The sequence below is a fragment of the Peromyscus californicus genome, unplaced genomic scaffold (genome assembly GCF_007827085.1).
Source record: "Peromyscus californicus insignis strain IS unplaced genomic scaffold, ASM782708v3 Scaffold_3__1_contigs__length_106647218, whole genome shotgun sequence".
NCBI classification, from domain to species: Eukaryota; Metazoa; Chordata; class Mammalia; order Rodentia; family Cricetidae; genus Peromyscus; species Peromyscus californicus.
Window position 1 is genome coordinate 62,447,426 of NW_026294551.1, and position 17,718 is coordinate 62,465,143.

General features: G+C 47.9%; 1 protein-coding gene across 3 annotated transcripts in view; it reads left to right on the plus strand.

Annotated features, from left to right (window-relative positions):
• Window positions 1–13,264, plus strand: part of Top3a (DNA topoisomerase III alpha) — a 54,024-nt gene extending 40,760 nt beyond the window's left edge. For all 3 annotated transcript variants that reach the window (XM_052757280.1, XM_052757281.1, XM_052757282.1), the window contains 8 exons: window positions 663–848; window positions 974–1,103; window positions 2,249–2,362; window positions 2,461–2,626; window positions 6,197–6,340; window positions 8,002–8,124; window positions 9,406–10,079; window positions 11,890–13,264. In XM_052757280.1, the coding sequence (XP_052613240.1) occupies window positions 663–848; window positions 974–1,103; window positions 2,249–2,362; window positions 2,461–2,626; window positions 6,197–6,340; window positions 8,002–8,124; window positions 9,406–10,079; window positions 11,890–12,068 (1,716 nt within the window). In that variant the 3' untranslated portion in view covers window positions 12,069–13,264. The remainder of the gene's footprint in view (window positions 1–662; window positions 849–973; window positions 1,104–2,248; window positions 2,363–2,460; window positions 2,627–6,196; window positions 6,341–8,001; window positions 8,125–9,405; window positions 10,080–11,889) is intronic.
• The last annotated feature ends 4,454 nt before the right edge of the window (window positions 13,265–17,718 follow it).

Sequence of the window (17,718 nt, forward strand, 5' to 3'; positions counted from 1 at the left end):
AAGCAGATTTCTGTGAGTTCTAGGACAGACAGAGTTCCGTAAGGAGACCCTATCTCACAAAACAAAAACAAAAACAAAAAACAAAAAACAAAAGACAGGGCCTGGAAAGATGGCTCAGAGGTTAAGAGCACTGGCTGCTCTTCCAGAGGTCCTGAGTTCAATTCCCAGCAACCACACGGTGGCTCACAACCATCTACAATGAGATCTGGTTCCCTCTTCTAGCCTGCAGTCATACATGCAGACAGAACACTGTATACACAATAAATAAAACTTTAAAAAAATATTTTTAAAAAAAAAAGACAAGCCGGGCGGTGGTGGCGCACGCCTTTAATCCCAGCACTCGGGAGGCAGAGCCAGGTGGATCTCTGTGAGTTCGAGGCCAGCCTGGGCTACCAAGTGAGTTCCAGGAGAGGCGCAAAGCTACACAGAGAAACCCTGTCTCGAAAAACCAAAAAAAGAAAAGACAAAAAAAGAAACATAAAGCAACCTAAAAGACTGTAGCTTCCCAGGACTGTCAGTGTTGCTGTGCTTGAGGAGCCCCGTGTTCCAGTCTGTGCCGACTTCTGGCTCACAGTGGCAGAAACCGAGTTGAAACTCCAGTGGTACTGTGCTCTTGGAGACATCCTATTCTGAAAGGAGTTTCACTCTCTTTCTTTTCTCAGGGAGATGAACGGCGACTGTATGAGTTCATCGTTCGCCATTTCCTGGCTTGCTGCTCCCAGGATGCCCAGGGGCAAGAGACTACCATAGAGATTGACATTGCTCAGGAACGCTTCGTAGCCCATGGCCTTGTAATTCTGGCCCGTAACTACCTGGATGTGTATCCCTATGATCACTGGAGTGACAAGGTGATGAGGAGGTGGACCCCACCCAGGGAGGGGCAGAGTTGTGCTCCAGCCTTGTGTTGCCTGGTAAAGCAGGGCTGAACTCAGTGATGACAAACATCTGAACTCCACACCTGCTCCTCCCATAGCTCCTCCCCATCTATGAGCAAGGCTTCCGCTTTCAGCCCAGCACTGTGGAAATGGTGGATGGGGAGACCAGCCCACCCCAGCTGCTTACCGAGGCTGACCTCATTGCCCTCATGGAGAAGCATGGTATCGGTCAGTATCTGGTGTGGGGAGCTCATGGCTCTTGGGCATGTGGTAGTCCAGGCATGACCTCCTCTCAGGGAAGGCATTCTATTCCTATCCCTCCCTATTCTACAGTTTAAGTGAAGGGCTGGAGGGTAGTGAAGTGGCAGAGCACTTAGCTTCCATACACCAGGCCCTGATTCCGTCCCAAACCCCAACTTAAAAAGAGAAAAAACATTGACAGCAAACCGGCAAAGGTTAACAACTTACCTAAGCTCAGCAAATGCATACATTGTTAATATCTAGTACAAATAACCCCATGGCTAATGTGCTTTTTTTAATTTGTTTTTGCAGTCTAGAGTCTTGTGCAAGCTAGGCAAGCACTGTGACACTGAGCCGGGGACCCCAGTCCTCCCAGTGCTCTTGAACCCCACACCACACCATGTGTGTGTGATCATGTAGTGTTCATTATAACTCAAGAGTCAGGTGAGGGCATCTTAGGTCCTTTGGATTGGTTGTTCATTTTGATTAAAAACAAAGAACTCAACTGGGCGATGGTGGCACACACCTTTAATCCCAGCACTCGAAGCCACCCTGGTCTACAGAGTGAATTCCGGGTTATAGCCAGGGCTACACAGAGAAACCCTGTCTCAGAAAAAAAAGAACAAGTAACTCAAGTGCTGAGGCAAGAAGATTGCAAGTTCCAGGACTGGACTGACAATTTAGGAAGTCCCTGCCTCAAAATTAAAGAGGAGTAGCATGGGCCTGTAATCCCAGCATTTGGGAGAAGGGTTTAAAGGAGAAGTTGTGAGGCTGGGATTGACAATTCTGACAGGCCCTCGAGGGTTAGGAGGGAGGAGAGTCAAGGTGGCCTGTGGGATTACTAGTGTAAGTCAGATGTGAAGAAGAGATCTTACCTGCAAAATCTGCCCAGGCGAAAGAGGTAAACGAGGTACCCACAGGCTGTGCTGGTGCTGCGGTCCGTATCACTCAGAACAATTCGGACTTGAGATGGACATGGTGGCAAACACCTGCAACTCTAGCAGTTGGAATGTAGAAGAGGATTCATAGTTCAAAGACAGCCTTGGCTGCATAGCAAGTTCAAGGCCAGCTGGGACTATACTAGACCCTGTCAATGATGATAACAATGATGATGATAAGGAAATGTTTTCTAGGTACTGATGCAACTCATGCAGAACACATTGAAACCATCAAAGCCCGGATGTATGTGGGACTCACCTCAGACAAGCGGTTCCTCCCTGGGCACCTGGGCATGGGACTTGTGGAAGGTAAAACAGGAGGGAGGTTATGGTAGACAGTGGGGAGGCCAAGGTATCCAAGTTCCTGGTGGTGTTGTTTACCTCACAGCTCTGCTCTTTCCCTGCAGGTTACGATTCCATGGGCTATGAGATGTCCAAGCCTGACCTCCGTGCCGAGCTGGAAGCTGATCTCAAGCTGATCTGTGAGGGCAAGAAGGATAAGTTTCAGGTTCTAAGGCAGCAAGTGCAGAAATACAAGCAGGTTTTCATTGAAGCAGTGGCTAAGGCAAAGAAGTGAGTGCCAGACCCTGATCCCCATCCAAGTGGTCCTATAACTCCCAGCCATGCCATAGCACTTCCCACAGAGGCCTGGGAGCCCTTGGGGAGGTTCAGCAGAATGAGGTGATACAGGCCCCACTGGTTCATGTTCACCAGCTGCCCTGTGGGAGGGGGGGCTAGCTACACAGCACTGTCCCTTGGATTTCCCTCTGAGTTTAGTTTATTCCTTTCTGGAGAAACTGTCTCTAATAGTTCAAGCCATTCTCTGCTTTTGATTCCACCTTGAATTAGGCAGCAGTCCTTTAAATCAGCTAATCCGAGTTCTAGTGTGGAATCAATCAATTCATTCTCTGGAGCATTTGGAGTAGTCAGTTAGTGAACAGAGTATATATTTTGTTAGAAATAATATGTTTTTGAGCTAAGGATGGTGGCTTCTGCGTGTCATCTTAGCGCTTGAGTGGTTAAGGCAGGAAGATTACCTGGATTACAAAATGATACCCGGTCTCAAAAAAAAAAAAGGAAAAGGGGGCTGGAGAGATGGCTCAGCGGTTAAGAGCACTGCCTCTTCTTCCAGAGGTCATGAGTTCAATTCCTAGCACCCACAGGGTGGCTCACAACCATCTGTAATGAGATCTGGCACCCTCTTCTGGCATGCAGGCAGAACACTGTATACATAATAAATAAATCCTTTAAAAAAAAAAGGAAAAGGAAGAAATAATATTTTCTATCCCCAATGCTATGATGATCATTAGCATACAAACATATTTAGTTTAATTTCTTGGCACACTTGGACTCTAGGATGATAATATCTTTATTTGCCAGTCACTTGGCTGATGGAAAGCACCTTTTGAGCAACAAGCTGGGAACAGTTCTCAGGGGAGACTTTGGTGAGGCTAGAAGGTTAGTACTTTCAGCAACTCTAGAATGGTACTGAAGGTTAAGTTGGTCACCCTGGCTCAGGGTTTACCAGTTGTCTTTAAGTATGGAAGACATCATAAAGACTGTGTGCTATGCTTTCAAATACAGTAGTATTTCTAGTACAGGTAGGTAGCACCTGGAAAATGCATGGTGAACCCAGGGAAAGCATGGCAGTACCACCTCGCTTGTGCACCTTGCCCTCTGCATCTCTCATGTATGGCTGTTCTGAGTTATATAAGCCACCCAGTGAATCAGACCATGGGAAAGCCCCATTTATAGTCAGAGGCACAGGTCACATCCTGAAATCTGTAGCTAATATCTGAAAGAGGAACCGTGTTGGTCTCATTCTTTGGGGTCTGACTCACTCCAGGTAGTGCAGGACTGATTTGAATTAGGATACCCAGCTAGTATCCACTGGGTAACTGCTTGGTGTGTAGGGACAATATTCTATATGGGTATTATATGGATGGCAGGAAATACCGGTTTGTATGATGTGGAAATATAGGATATAGATATGATAGGATAAAAAGGTAAATTATTGAATCTGCTTTTAAAGAGCAACAACTTGCTTGAAATGTTTTACAATGCTATGGATTTAGTTTATTGATACAAATTTAAAGTTAATTTTGTTATATTGTATGTATATTTCTACTCTTATTTAAGGTATTATGTTTGTGCAGCTCATTTAAATTGTAATGGGTAATTAAGAAATACAGATTAACAATTAGTCTTCTATGATAGTCAAACTTATAGTCATGTTAAGTTTTCTAGGTATAGATACATATAATTCAATTAGGTAGATAATCTCCAGACACTTCAAAGACCTACAGAATATGGCATTTAAAATGTTTTAAAAACTTAGATTTGGGCGGGTCAGTGGTGGCACATGCCTTTAATCGCAACATGTGGGAGGCAGAGGCAGGCAGATCTCTGTGAGTTTGAGCCCAGCCTGGGTTACAGAGTGAGTTCCAGGAAAGGTGCAAAGCTACACAGAAAAACCCTGTCTCAAAAAACCAAAAACAAAAAAACAAAAAACAACAACAAAAAAAACCTTAGACTTTCTTGGACAATGAGACACACCTGCTCCTGGCTGCACTGATTTACTTCAGAGAGAAAGATGGGCGTCGAAGACATTCCATATGGAGTTTATCTTCTTCCTGGCAAAAATAGCTATTTGGGCAAGAAACTGTTCTTGCCTGGACTGCTTGACAAAATGTTGTATCAACTGGACATGCAGGACCCACAGGGAAGTGACCACTAAACTTTGCAAGGCAAAATGATCCTTCAAGTTCCTGCTTCACAGAAGATACTGCTAGACATTCTAAAGGACACAGAGAAAAATGACTGAGAGACTCTAGTCTTATGGGCTAAAAATGGATGCCCCAACATTACAGAAGAACTTTAGGTGACTGTCCCGGCAGCCAGCTGTCTCTATCATTCAAGATTTTTGGAAGTTGCTTACAATGCACTTCCTGTTTACTTAGGTAATATTATATCCTTCTGAGGTCTTTGATGTAGTTGAAGACTAGATAGTTATAAGTATAATTTTCCTTGGTTATGATAAATAAATTAGATATAAAACTTTAGACTCACAAATATAGGATAAAATATTTTCTTTAATTTTACAAAATACAAATAGACTCGATATTATAACTATAATCCTTGCTTGATATATGTAATTTTACTAGGTTAAAGTTAAGACCTTCCTTTTGTTTAGACAGAAAAGGGGAAATGATGGGGGAATGTGTTTCTGTACACTGCGAATATGTGTTGCTCTGATTGGTTGATAAATAAAGCCATTTGGCCTATGGCAAGGCAGCCTAGAGGCAGGCAGGAAATTCAAAGAGAGAGACAGGAAGAAGGCAGGAGGAGATACCAGCCTGCTGTCCAGGCAGCAGCATGTAATGGCACACAGGTAAAGCCACGGAACACATGGCAACATACAGATGAACAGAAATGGGGTGAGTTTAAGTGTAAGAGATAGTCAGTAGTTAACCTGAGCTAATGGCTGAGCAGTTCTAATTAATATAAGTGTTTACTTGGGTCTGAGTGGTTGCGGACCAGGCAGGACACAGGAAAACTTTCAGCTACAAGTTTGGGCTTTTTTCTTCTGTGTGTGTGTGTGTGTGTGTGTGTGTGTGTGTGTGTGTGTGTGTGTGTGTGTGTGTTTGTGTGTGTGTGTCTCTGTGTGTGTCTGTGTCTGTGTGTGTGTGTGTGTATGTGGGGTGTGTGTGTGTGCTGTGAGTGTTATTGTATACATGCCAAGGCAAATGTAAGCAGGTCAGAGGACAAATTTTAGAGGGCAGTTCTCTTCTTACACTGTGGGTGTTTTGGGAATCAAACAGGTTGCCAGGCTTGCAAGTTTACCCACTGAACCTCTGTGCCAGCCTCAGTTTGTTTGGTGTTTTTTTTTTCTTTTTTGATCCTTGAGACTACCCTGTGGCAGGAATATAGATGGACATTGCTAAATTTGTACAGTTTGTGTCTGTCTAGAGCTAGCATCATGCTAGAGCCTGGAGCCAGGGGCTCCATCTCGTCTCTGCTCTCTGGTTTCTATATTGGCCTGTGGCTCCCTGACTAACTGGTTCTAGTCTCCTCTATTAGAGATACCTAGAATGCTATAAAGGCTTTTAATGAAACTGGTCTGTGTATCTGCTTCTTCTTCAGATTGGATGAGGCCTTATCTCAGTATTTAGGAGAAGGAGCAGAGATGGCCCAGCAAGAAGAGATCTACCCAGCCATGCCAGAGCCTGTTCGAAAGTGCCCGCAGTGCAACAAGGATATGGTCCTTAAGACCAAGAAGAGTGGTGGGTTAGTACCTGGTTCCCTCTTACCTCTGTTCACCCAGTATATGCTGGGCTGACTGGCTAGCTCTCAACAGCCTGTCAGTCCATGTCCATGTCTATATCATTATTTAGAGGCAGGTCTGTTGTTGGGGGACACTGGGCAAGATGATTGAATTGTGAGGGTAGAAGATACCTTCTGGGTGCCAAGTGCTACAGAAATTTATATTCCATTAAAAGGAGGGAGGGTGGGTTGATGGCTCAGCAGTTATGAGCACTGGATGCTCTTGCAAAAGACCCAGCTTTGGTTCCTAGCACCTACAGGCATCTCACAACCATCTATGACTCTAGTTCCAAGGGATCTGATGCCTTCTTCTGACCTCTGAGGGCACCAGGCATATACAATAAGATAATCCACCACTGCTGCCAGCCCCACACAGACACCCACACCCCCTGCGCAAGGGTCCTGTCTACTTCACAATGCTGCACTAAGGGTGGCATGTGTGTGTGCCCACTTGTCTGTATGCGCACCACAAGCATGCAGATGCCTGCAGATCCAGAAGAGGGTTTGGATCTCCTAGAACTGGAGTTACAGGTGGTTGTGAGCTGTCCAGTTTGAATGCTGGGAGCCGAACCTGGGTCCTCTGCAAGAATGGGTAGTGTTCTTAGCCATGGAGCCACCTCTCTAGCCCCAGGGGCGGCTGCTGTTGTCTGTTTTCACATTTGTTATTTGAAGTGTAGCAGTGGAACCCAGGGTCTCATACACTCGGCAGCTTCCTACTAGCTACCCCAACCCAGGATGACTTTCTGTTTTGTTTGTTCTTCTTTGAGCCAGGGTCTTGTTTATATAGCCTAAGCTAACCTTGAGCTCTAAATCCTCCTGCTTCACCTCCCCAAGTGCCTGGGCAGTAAGGGCTACACAGAGAAATCCTGTCTCAAAAAACAAACAAACAAACAAATTTCCTACTCTGAGCCCAGTACGCATATATTCCACAAAACAACAAAACAGACCAGGCTGGCCTCGAACTCACAGAGATGCTCAAAAGAGTGACAATTTTTAAAGAGACAAGACTAAAAACACAATACTGTGTGTATGCACAGGGCACTGTGTACATGGCTTCACCTTAGTCAGTGGTGGTTTTGTTTTTGTTTTTGAAACAGGGTCTCATTCACTAGGTAGTACAAGGTAGCCTGAAACTCAGTATGTAGCCTAGGCCTGCCTCACACTTGCTAAATCTTCCTCAGCTTCCCAGGTTTATTTCCTGGAGAAACACCACACCTAGTCACTGGTGGTATAGGTCTAAGCAGATTCAGCAATAGCTGCATATCACACCCCCACACACACCCCCCCCCACACACCCAGGTTTCTTTGTGTAACCTAGGCTATCCTGGAACTTGCTGTGTAGACCAGTGTCTTAGGGTTTTCTGTTGCTGTGAAGAGACACCATAACCACGGCAACTCTTATAAATGGAACATTTCATTGAGCCAGGCAGATCTCTGTGCGTTCCAGGCCAGCCTGGTCTACAGAGCGAGATCCAGGACAGGCACCAAAACTACGTAGAGAAACCCTACATCTCGAAAAACAAGCAAACAAAAAACAAAAAGAAAAGAAGGATCTTCCTGGCAGAAGGATGTAAGCAGTGTGCCTTCTGAATTCCTGGATTTGATCTGTCCACTCTGCTCTCCAGGTTCTACCTTGGCTGCACGGGGTTCCCAGAATGTCGGTCAGCTGTGTGGTTTCCTGACTCGGTGCTGGAGGCCAGCAGGGACAGCAGTGTGTGTTCCATTTGTCAGCCACCCCCTGTGTACCGGTGAGCTGGGTGTCTCTGGGGCATGCACTGCAGAACTCTCTCCTGTTCTCTCACCGGAACCCAGGCAGGAGTGTCTAGGGCAGTGTTCTTCTCACCTGTGGTCCCATCCCCTTTGTCAAACCTCTGTCACCAAACATATTTACATTACCACTCATAACAGCAGCAAATTACAGTTCTGAAGTAGCAATGAAAATCATTTTATGGTTGGGGTCAGCACAACGTGAGGAACTCGTGAGGAACTGGATTAAAGGGTCGCAGCATTAGGAAGGTTGAGAATCACTGCTCTAGGGAGTGCTGTTCTCAGCATGTCTCAGCAGCAGCCCCAGCAGCTGACTGGTCTAGTTCTGCTGTGCTCTATGGAACTCACAGAGACCTGCCTGCCTCTGCCTCCTGGGTGCTGCCATCAAAGGCATGTGCCACCAGGCTGGAGAGATAGCTCAGAGGTTAAGAGCACAGGTTGCTCTTCTAGAGGTTGGAATTCAATTCCTAACAGACACATGGTGGCTCACAACTATCTAGAATGAGATCTGATGCCCTCTTCTGGCATGTAGGCATGCATATAGACAGAACACTGTATACATAATAAATAAATCTTTAAAAAAAAAATGACATGTGCCACCATGCATTGGCACATGCATTTCTTTTTTTGTTTCTTTGTTTGTTTTTTCGAGACAGGATTTCTCTGTGTAACTTTGAAGCCTGTCCTGGAACTCGCTCTGTAGACCAGGCTGGCCTCAAACTCACAGAGATCCGCCTGCCTCTGCCTCCCAAGTGCTGGGATTAAAGGCGTGTGCCGCCACTGCCCAGCATGGCACATGCATTTCTTACTAACATATTTTAAATGATTTTAGGACAAAATACTTACTTTCCAGAGCAGATACACAACCCCACTGAAGAGAATGGTAATGCTTTTCATCCAGGCAAGACTGGATTAGTCTCCATCTCTGTCCCTGTACTCCACGGAGCCGTCACAGTTCATCCTTTCTGGAAAACTCTATTGTACACACATGGAAACACGAAAGTAGACTAGATGCATTCTTACTGTCTTGACTTCCTTCCCTTGAATGAGCCCCAGATCCCTGAGGGGGCCAGTGGGGTAGAGAAGCAGAACTCTCCAAGGGTGCCTGTATTCGGGTGGTTTATTAGAGCCTGAGCGTTCATCTGTCCACTTCCTGCTCTGTACTCGGAATGGACTTCCTGGGCTGTGCAGGGAGGCTGTGACTGGTGCCCGCTGAGCATCAGGGCAACGATGAACATCCTTTCTTGTCTTGGCCTCCCTAGGTTGAAGCTGAAGTTTAAGCGTGGCAGCCTTCCCCCAACCATGCCCCTGGAGTTTGTTGGCTGCATCGGTGGATGTGATGAGACTCTGAAGGAAATCTTCGGCCTGCGATTTTCACGGGGCCCCCCAAGAGCTTCCCAGCCCTCTGGCCACCTGCAGGCCAGCCAGGCCCTCAACAGGATGGACAGCAGCCAGCATAGCCTCTCTCAACCTCTGGTCAGCAGACATACTGGACCTTCCAAGGCAATGGCCCAAACCTTCCCACCATCCACTGCTGCTGCTGAAAGCAACTCTGTGACCTGCAATTGTGGCCAGGAGGCTGTGCTGCTCACTGTCCGCAAGCCCGGCCCCAACCAGGGCCGGCACTTCTATAAGTGTGGTGGAGGTGGCTGCAACTTCTTCCTGTGGGCTGACAGCAGCCAGCCCCCCACCTCTGCATCAGGACCCTCGGGCAACTCCGGGCGGTACCCGTTGGCCTTAGGCAGCAGCGTGGATGGCTTCGGCAGCCTTGGCAGTGACAGTGATGGAACTACGTCCTGCCTGTGCGGGCAGCCTGCTGTCACACGGACGGTGCAGAAGGATGGGCCCAACAAAGGACGCCAGTTCCACACCTGTGCCAAGCCACGAGAGCAGCAGTGTGGCTTCTTTCAGTGGGTGGATGAGAACGTGGCCCCAGGTGAGGGAGCAGGGCAGCAGGTCCCTTCAGAGGTTCTCACAGTGGCTACCACTGCGGAGACCAGAGAAGAGGGAAGGCAGATGAATGTAGTGGAGGATCAGCAGGGCCATGGCTTTGCCTCTGTTTCCTCATTGTTCATCAACGTAGGAACCAGAGGATCTTGGGTTCACACTGAAGAGTAGCTATGTGCCCAGCGCTGTGGTAAATACACTTGCCTAAGCAGGCATCTTTCATCTGCATTAATTAGATCACAGTTTTCTAATGAGGTGAGGTGCAGGCCAGTGAAGGAGTTTATTTGGTGTCACAGTGACAGGGCCCAAGGTAGGAATAAGTGTCTTCCTCCCCTGCAGACTGTCACCCTTGCTAGGTCACTGGTGTCAGCCTCATTTTATCTGATGGCACACTGACTGTGGTGGTATGTAACCTGCCAGAGCTACACAGCCTGGCCTGTGTCTCCGGAAAGAATGCCACAAGGACTGGCACCCAGACACTGGAACAGGTGGGTCCTTGCCAGTGCAGTGCACAGCAGTGAACCCAAGGCTAAGCAGCAACTTTGCATTGAACAGATTTTTCCAATCCCAGTTGTGGCTGGGGTGCACATTTTGAGGCAGGGTATGTATGTAGCCCAGGCTGGTCTCGATCTTGCAAACCTGCCTTAGCCTCCTGAGTACCAGAATAACAAGCATGTGCCACCATAGCTGACTTCCCATGGTTCTTGTATTTGGGCCACCAGATGCAAGAAGTACCCAGAAGGCCTGGTGAAGAGCATAGGACCTCAGGCCCCCAGTCAGTACAAAATCCTTTGCTATGCCGTATTTGAAATAACTGCAGAGCCCTTAGCCTTCTACACACTGGAGACTTTCTAGGCTCATCAGAAGTGATGTGTGACCTCCAAGCAGACGACTAGATGTCTTCAATGACAGGGCAGCCAGCACTGAGGCCTATTTATTGGCTAGAGGGTTTCTTGCAGGCAAGGTAAAGTGGGGAGCTGGCTGGTGACCACAGACTCTCCACCTGCCTCTGTGTGCTTGGGTTTTTGCTACACAGTAAGGGTATGTAGAAAGGTACACCGCTGCCTCCTCATCAGGACAGTGTCTCTAACTTCAGTCTCTAGAATAAGAAAGCAGGGCTAGAGAGAAGGGTCAGTGGTTAGGAACACTTGCTGTTCTTCCAGAAGTCCTGAGTTCAGTTCTAGCACCCCATCAGGTGGCTCACAACCAACCACCTGTAACTTCAGCTCCAGGGAGTCCCGTGTCCTCTTCTGCAGGCACCTGCAATTGTATAAGCTTACATATATACACATAGGTAAAAATAAAAAATTTGGGGGGGGTCATCTTTTGGTTTTGGTTTTGGTTTTTCTTTGAGACGGGTTTCTCTCTGTAACAGCCTTGGCTGTCCTGAAACTTGCTTTGTAGACCAGGCTGGTCTTGAACTCACAGAGATCCTCTTACCTCTGCCTCCCGAGTGCTGGGATTAAAAGTGTGTAAAATAAAATAATTGAAAAGAAAAAAGAAAGCGGGTAACAGGTGGTAGGATGTACCATATTCTTGACATGGAGCTGACCTTCACAGAGCAAAGCGAGTCTAGCCCATGGGTTCACCTGACTTGTAAAAGATGCCACCTTTCCCAACATTGTACCTTGACTTGGGTTTTGTCAGAGACAGGGTCTTATGTAGCCCACACTGTCCTTGAACTACCACTACCTCTCGGGTACTAGGACTACAGGTGCACACCACCACAACTGGCATTGCACCTTGCTACTTGAGGGATACCAATTGTGAATTCAGCTTTTTCCTGTCTCCTCCCACAGGGAGTCTTGCAGCCCCACCATGGCCAGGAGGCAGAGGAAGAGCCCAGAGACCAGAGGCTGCAAGCAAAAGACTAAGAGCTGGTTCCTCAGATGCAGGATCTACAACAAAAAAGCCCCGGAAATGTAGCCTTTGCCACCAACCTGGACACACCCGCCCCTTTTGTCCTCAGAACAGATGAGGGCAGGTACGGTGGAGGAAGGTGCTTAGACCAGGAAATGAGCTCACTGGGACCAGGTGGCCATCCACTGTCCTGAAAACCTAGGGAAGTACTGGGTTTTGGAGCTGGCCTTCCTTTGTTGAGGACTACAAAGATCGGATGCCTCTGGAGAATCTGGCTGGCTCTGCTGGATGCTGTGCCTATGTCTGTGGCTCAGGAGGGACTCTAGCTGCTGCACTGCTGAAAAGTGAGAAGATGATCAGTCAGCGTGCAAGCAGAAACTGAGCTTGGGGACCGCCAAGCCCTGCTGGCTGCTGGCTGCCAAGGGAGAATCTGGTGGTGCGTCCAGCCAGCACAGGCCCTGGGCAGCCCGGCGGGACTCCGCACAGCTGTTTGAGAAGTGGTTCTCCTAATGGATGTGCAGAAGCTTCCGTTCCTGCTCCATCTAGGACACTCACAGCTCATGTGCCTTAATAAAAAATCTGTCCCCTTTTTCTGATGGTGTGCGGTGCGGGGGTGCAGCAAGAGCCAGCCAAGGCCGAAGGGGCTTCTTCCTGGGACTCTTCCCCGCCCCATCTCAGCACCCTCTTATCCCAGTTACTCCCTGCTGTGGCTTGTCCCTCGAAGCTGGCAGATTTGGGGCTCTGACCTTCCTTCATACTTTCCAGAGGAGGCTATGCACTTTTTTTTCCCTCATAAACTTCTAGAAGGTCCGTTCCAGCTTTGTCTACAGGTGAGAGGTGAAGTGTGAACTGCTCCTTGAGTTGCTAGTTTGTGAAGCACCTGGAGTTGTTCCCAGGTCTGAACAACAGCCTTTGCTAGTCCAGCAGCTCTCAGCCTGACTGGCAGCAGGGTTTCAGCAGTGAGTTCCTACCCTTGCTCAGTGGGGACAGTTTGCAGCCTCATTTAGGACCTGTCCCTGGTCCACCCCTCACCTGCCGGGCTTACCTGTTTGATCATTTCGTATAAAAAGAACCTCATGCCTTCTGTGCCTAGCTTCTTTCCCTTAGCATAATGTTCACAGGATTTGTTGAGATTGTACTCTAAGTCATTGCTCCATATTTTGTTGTTTGTTTGTTTTTTGAGACAGGGTTTCTCTGTGTATCTTTGGCTGTTCTGGATCTCACTCTGTAGACTAGGCTGCCCTTGAACTCGCAGAGATCCATTTGCCTCTGTCTCCCAAATGCTGGGATTAAAGGCATATGCCACCACACCTGGCTCATTTTTTTGAAAGATTTATTTTTATTATGTATGTCGAGATGTATCCCACATGTGTGCAGGTACCCATCAAGGCCAGCACAGAGGGCATCGAATCTCTGGAGTTACATGTAGTTGTAAGCCACCCAGTATGGGTGCTAGGAACCAAATCTAGGCCTCTAGGATGAGAAGTACTCCTAACTGCTAATTCCTCTTTCCAGCCCCCACACTCCTTCTGTATGTCTGCATAAACTCCCATGGGTATGACAGTAGTCCTGCTTATATGTGGGGCCATATTCTCCCACATCCTGAAGTAGCATGAAGCCTCAGATGGTAGCAAACTATACACGCTTTTCACAGTAGCAAACTGATAGCATTTACATCAGGTACAGTAAAGAGGAGAAACTGATGATGATGATGAAATAGAAAGCGATGGCTCCCTCACCTCCCTGAGACGTTTTGTGCCCACAGTAGACTGCAGGGCACTCAGTCAAATGAGAGGGAGTGCTGTATCACGTTTGTGAGTGGTGCCGCTGTGACATTCATTCACTGAGATGGCCATCTCAGTCATTTTGGATATATGTACGGCAATGAAATGTTAAAACCTTTAGCTAACTTTCAATGTTCATAGTGTCTGCACCATTGTAGTCTCAACAGCAACATGTGAAGTTACTATTCTTCTACACCCCTGTTTGTTCTTTCTTTCCTTGTCTTTAGCTATGCTAGTATGTATGAAGTGACATGATCTTGAACCCCTGATCCTTCTGCCTCAGCCTCCCAGGTGCTAGAGTTGCGGGCATGCACCACCACTCAAACCTGCTCTGCTAACTGTGGGGTCTGGGGTGCTGCTACATTACTTGGAGGGAGGGAGGGAGGGAGGGAGGGAGGGAGGGAGGGAGGGAAGAGGAGCTTGTGGGCCCTGCTAGTGGAGTTGAAATTTTTCAGACAGCACTGAGAAAACCAGAATTGCCTGTGGAGACAAGGTGTGTACTCCAAAGACACTCAGGGCAGTAAGCAGGCTTGCCTTCACTTAGGGTAATGTATCCCATTGAGTCTCAAGCACAACCTGGTCCCTAAACCTCAACAGCACCCTCATAAACCTTCCTTAAAACTTTCTACTTTTTCTTCTATCACAAATTAATTTACAGACATGAGTATAATCCAAGAGACAAAAGCCAGGCGGTGGTGGCGCGTGACTTTAATCCCAGCAGAGGCAGGCAGATCTCTGAGTTCAAGGCCAGTCTGGTCTACACAGTGAATTCCAGGACAGCCAGGACTGTTACGCAGAGAAACCTTGCCTTGAAACAGAAAAACAAACCTAGGGAACGCTTGGTGAATTTGCATGTTGTCCTTGAACAGGGGCCATGCTCATCTTTGTTTAGTGTATGCGTTGCTAAAATGAGCACCTAGGCTACACAGAGCAGTACCAGGATGGGGAGGGACATTTCTCAGTAGGGTTAGAGCTGTAACCTGAGAGCCGCCATGATCCTATAGCTGTACACCCACACTCATCCTGTCCTGTGTGCACTCAGAGGTCTCACCCCCTTTCTCCCCCTCTGCACCTTTCTTTCTGCTTTTATTGTTTTTTGTTTTGTTTTGTTTTTCAAGATAGGGTTTCTCCGTGTAGCTTTGCGCCTTTTCCTGGAACTCACTTGGTAGCCCAGGCTGGCCTCGAACTCACAGAGATCCGCCTGGCCCTGCCTCCCGAGTGCTGGGATTAAAGGTGTGTACCACCACCGCCTGGCTCTTTCTGCTTTTAAATAATCCAACTTTGACTCATACCTGGCTTTCCCTGAAAGCAATTTCTTTGTCACAGCCACTGTCCTAGTTAGCTCTCTGTCGCCGTGATGAGCACCATGACCAAAAGCAGCTTGGGGAGGAAGGAGATCATTTCACTTCACAGCTTCGAGTATCATGGAGGGAAGTCAGCAGGAGCTGACATAGAGGCCATGGAGGAACACTGCCTGCTCCCCATGGCTTGCTCAGTTTTGTTTTCTTGTATAACTCAGGACCACCTGCCCAGGGGTGGCACTGCCCACAGCGAGCTGGGCCCTCCCACGTCAGTTGTTAACCAAGAGACTGTCTCACAAACCTGCCTATAGGCCAATCTGATGGAGATCATTTTCTCAATGGAGGTTCCTTCATCCCAGGTAACCCTAGCTGTACCAACTTGGCAAAAAACTAACCATCACAGCCATGAATCCCTTCTCTGAAAACAACCAAAGGTAGCTGCCCAATAGGTCCCTGTCCCAGAGACAGGCTGACAGGCAAATCATGTCAGGCTGAATGCCTGCAAGTCCTTTGTTCCTTTTGTGATGGTGGGCAGGCCCTCCACTGCTGAGCTCAGTTGCCTTTAATTTGTGCTGACTTAAAGCCAGGACCTCATGCTAGGCACGGGGGCTCTACCCCAGAGCTGTGCCCCAGCCCCTGCCCATTCCTGTTAATACGGATACTTTCTTTTGAGCTTGACAGAATCATCAGCCACTGTGGACCAAACCTTCAACACAAGAGCCTTTTAGGGACGCTTTAGATTTATACCACAGAGTTCACAGGTTCATAACCCCAAGGTGCCCTGAAGATTTTTTTTTTCTATTTTGTTTTTGTTTTTTCAAGACAGGGTTTCTCTGTGTAATAACTCTGGCTGTCCTGGAACTCATGTTGTATACCAGGCTGGCCTCGAACTCAGACATTTGCCTGCATCTGCCTCCCAAGTGCTGAGATTAAAGGTGTGGGCCACTTTCGCCCTGCATTTTTTTTTTTTTAATTTTTAAATCTACACAGGCAATACTCCTGGGACCAAGACCTGCTGGGCCAGGCTGCACTAAGGACAGGGCTAGACAAATGTGACCTCAGGTTGGTTCCTGACTCCCCTACTTCATGCCCATGGAGCATCAGTTGCCTCATCTGTGATGCGATGGTCTTTTTTAGACAGTGTGCTGGCTAGCTTTATTTCAGCTTGACAAAAGCCAAAGTCATCTGTGAAGAGGGAACTTCAATAAAAAAAATGTTTCCATTAGATCGGCCTGTAAGCAAGTCTGTATCAGGTTGTCTTGATCTGTGATTAATGTGGGAGGGACCAGCCAGCTCTAGCCAGCTCCAGGCAGGGCCACTTCAGGGCAGGTTCCTGAGTTGTTAAGAAAGCAGGCTGAGCCCGGCAGTGGTGGCGCATGCCTTTAATCCCAGCAATCAGGAGGTAGAGCCAGGCAGATCTCTCTTGAGTTTGAGGCCAGCCTGGTCTACAGAGCAAGATCAAGGACAGGTACCAAAACTACACAGAGAAATCCTGTCTCAAAACAAACAAACAAACAAACAAAAGGCATTTACCTGATTACAAAAAAAAAAATTATAGTATTAAAAGTGCAAATGTTACTGGGCAGTGGTGGCACACACCTTTCATCCCAGCACTCAGGAGGCAGAGAGAGGCAGGGGATCTCTGAGTTCAAGGTCAGCCTGGTCTACAGAGTGAGTTCCAGGACAGCCAGGGCTGTTACACAGAGAAACCCTGTCTTGAAAAACAAAACAAAACAAAACAAACAAAAAAAAAAACGTGCAGTCTTCAAAGGCCATGCATGGAATTGAAGGCTTAGAGACCTGAGGAGTGAGGTAGCGCTCTTCCCACACCCTGGCTATCCACCCTTTGGCCACCCTGTCTCCAAAGAAGGGGACACTGGGGCACACTTATGTCCCAGATCTCTCACAGGCCTGGAAGTCTGCAACAGGACGTAGCAGGAGCTCAAGGCCAGATAAAACCATGGTTGAAGGCTAGGTAGAGAGGCAGGGGTGGTCTGAACAGTATCCCTCGAGTGGGCGGTACTTGAGCCAAGGCAGCTGTATATGAAGTGCATCCTCAGTTGTCACTGAGGCCACATACCTGAGAGCCTCTCAGGCTGAGACACAACAGCTCTTTCCCCACAGTGCAGCCCTGGTTATAGGTGGTAGGGGATGAGGGGACACTCACTGAGCCATCTCTTCAGCCTAAAAAGATTTCTGTTGTTGTTGGGGGTTTTTGTTTTGTTTTTTTGAGACAGGGTTTCTCTGTGTAGCCCTGGCTGTCCTGGAACTCGCTCTGTAGACCAGGCTGGCCTCAAACTCAGACAGATCCGCCTGACTCTGCTTCCTGAGTGCTGGGCATGCACTACCACCGCCTGGCTCCTGAAAAGACTTCTTAAAAAGAAATCTGGCCATCTCCACGATGACCTCAAGCCTCAACATCAAGGCAGCTGCAAGACTTGTGAAGCTCCAAGCAGCCACCTACGAAGATATGAAGACCATTTTCTGCCAGTAGGAATCACACATGCGCCGGGCGGTGGTGGCGCACGCCTTTAATCCCAGCACTCGGGAGGCAGAGCCAGGCGGATCTCTGTGAGTTCGAGGCCAGCCTGGACTACCAAGTGAGTTCCAGGAAAGGCGCAAAGCTACACAGAGAAACCCTGTCTCGAAAAACCAAAAAAAAAAAAAAAAAATCACACATGCA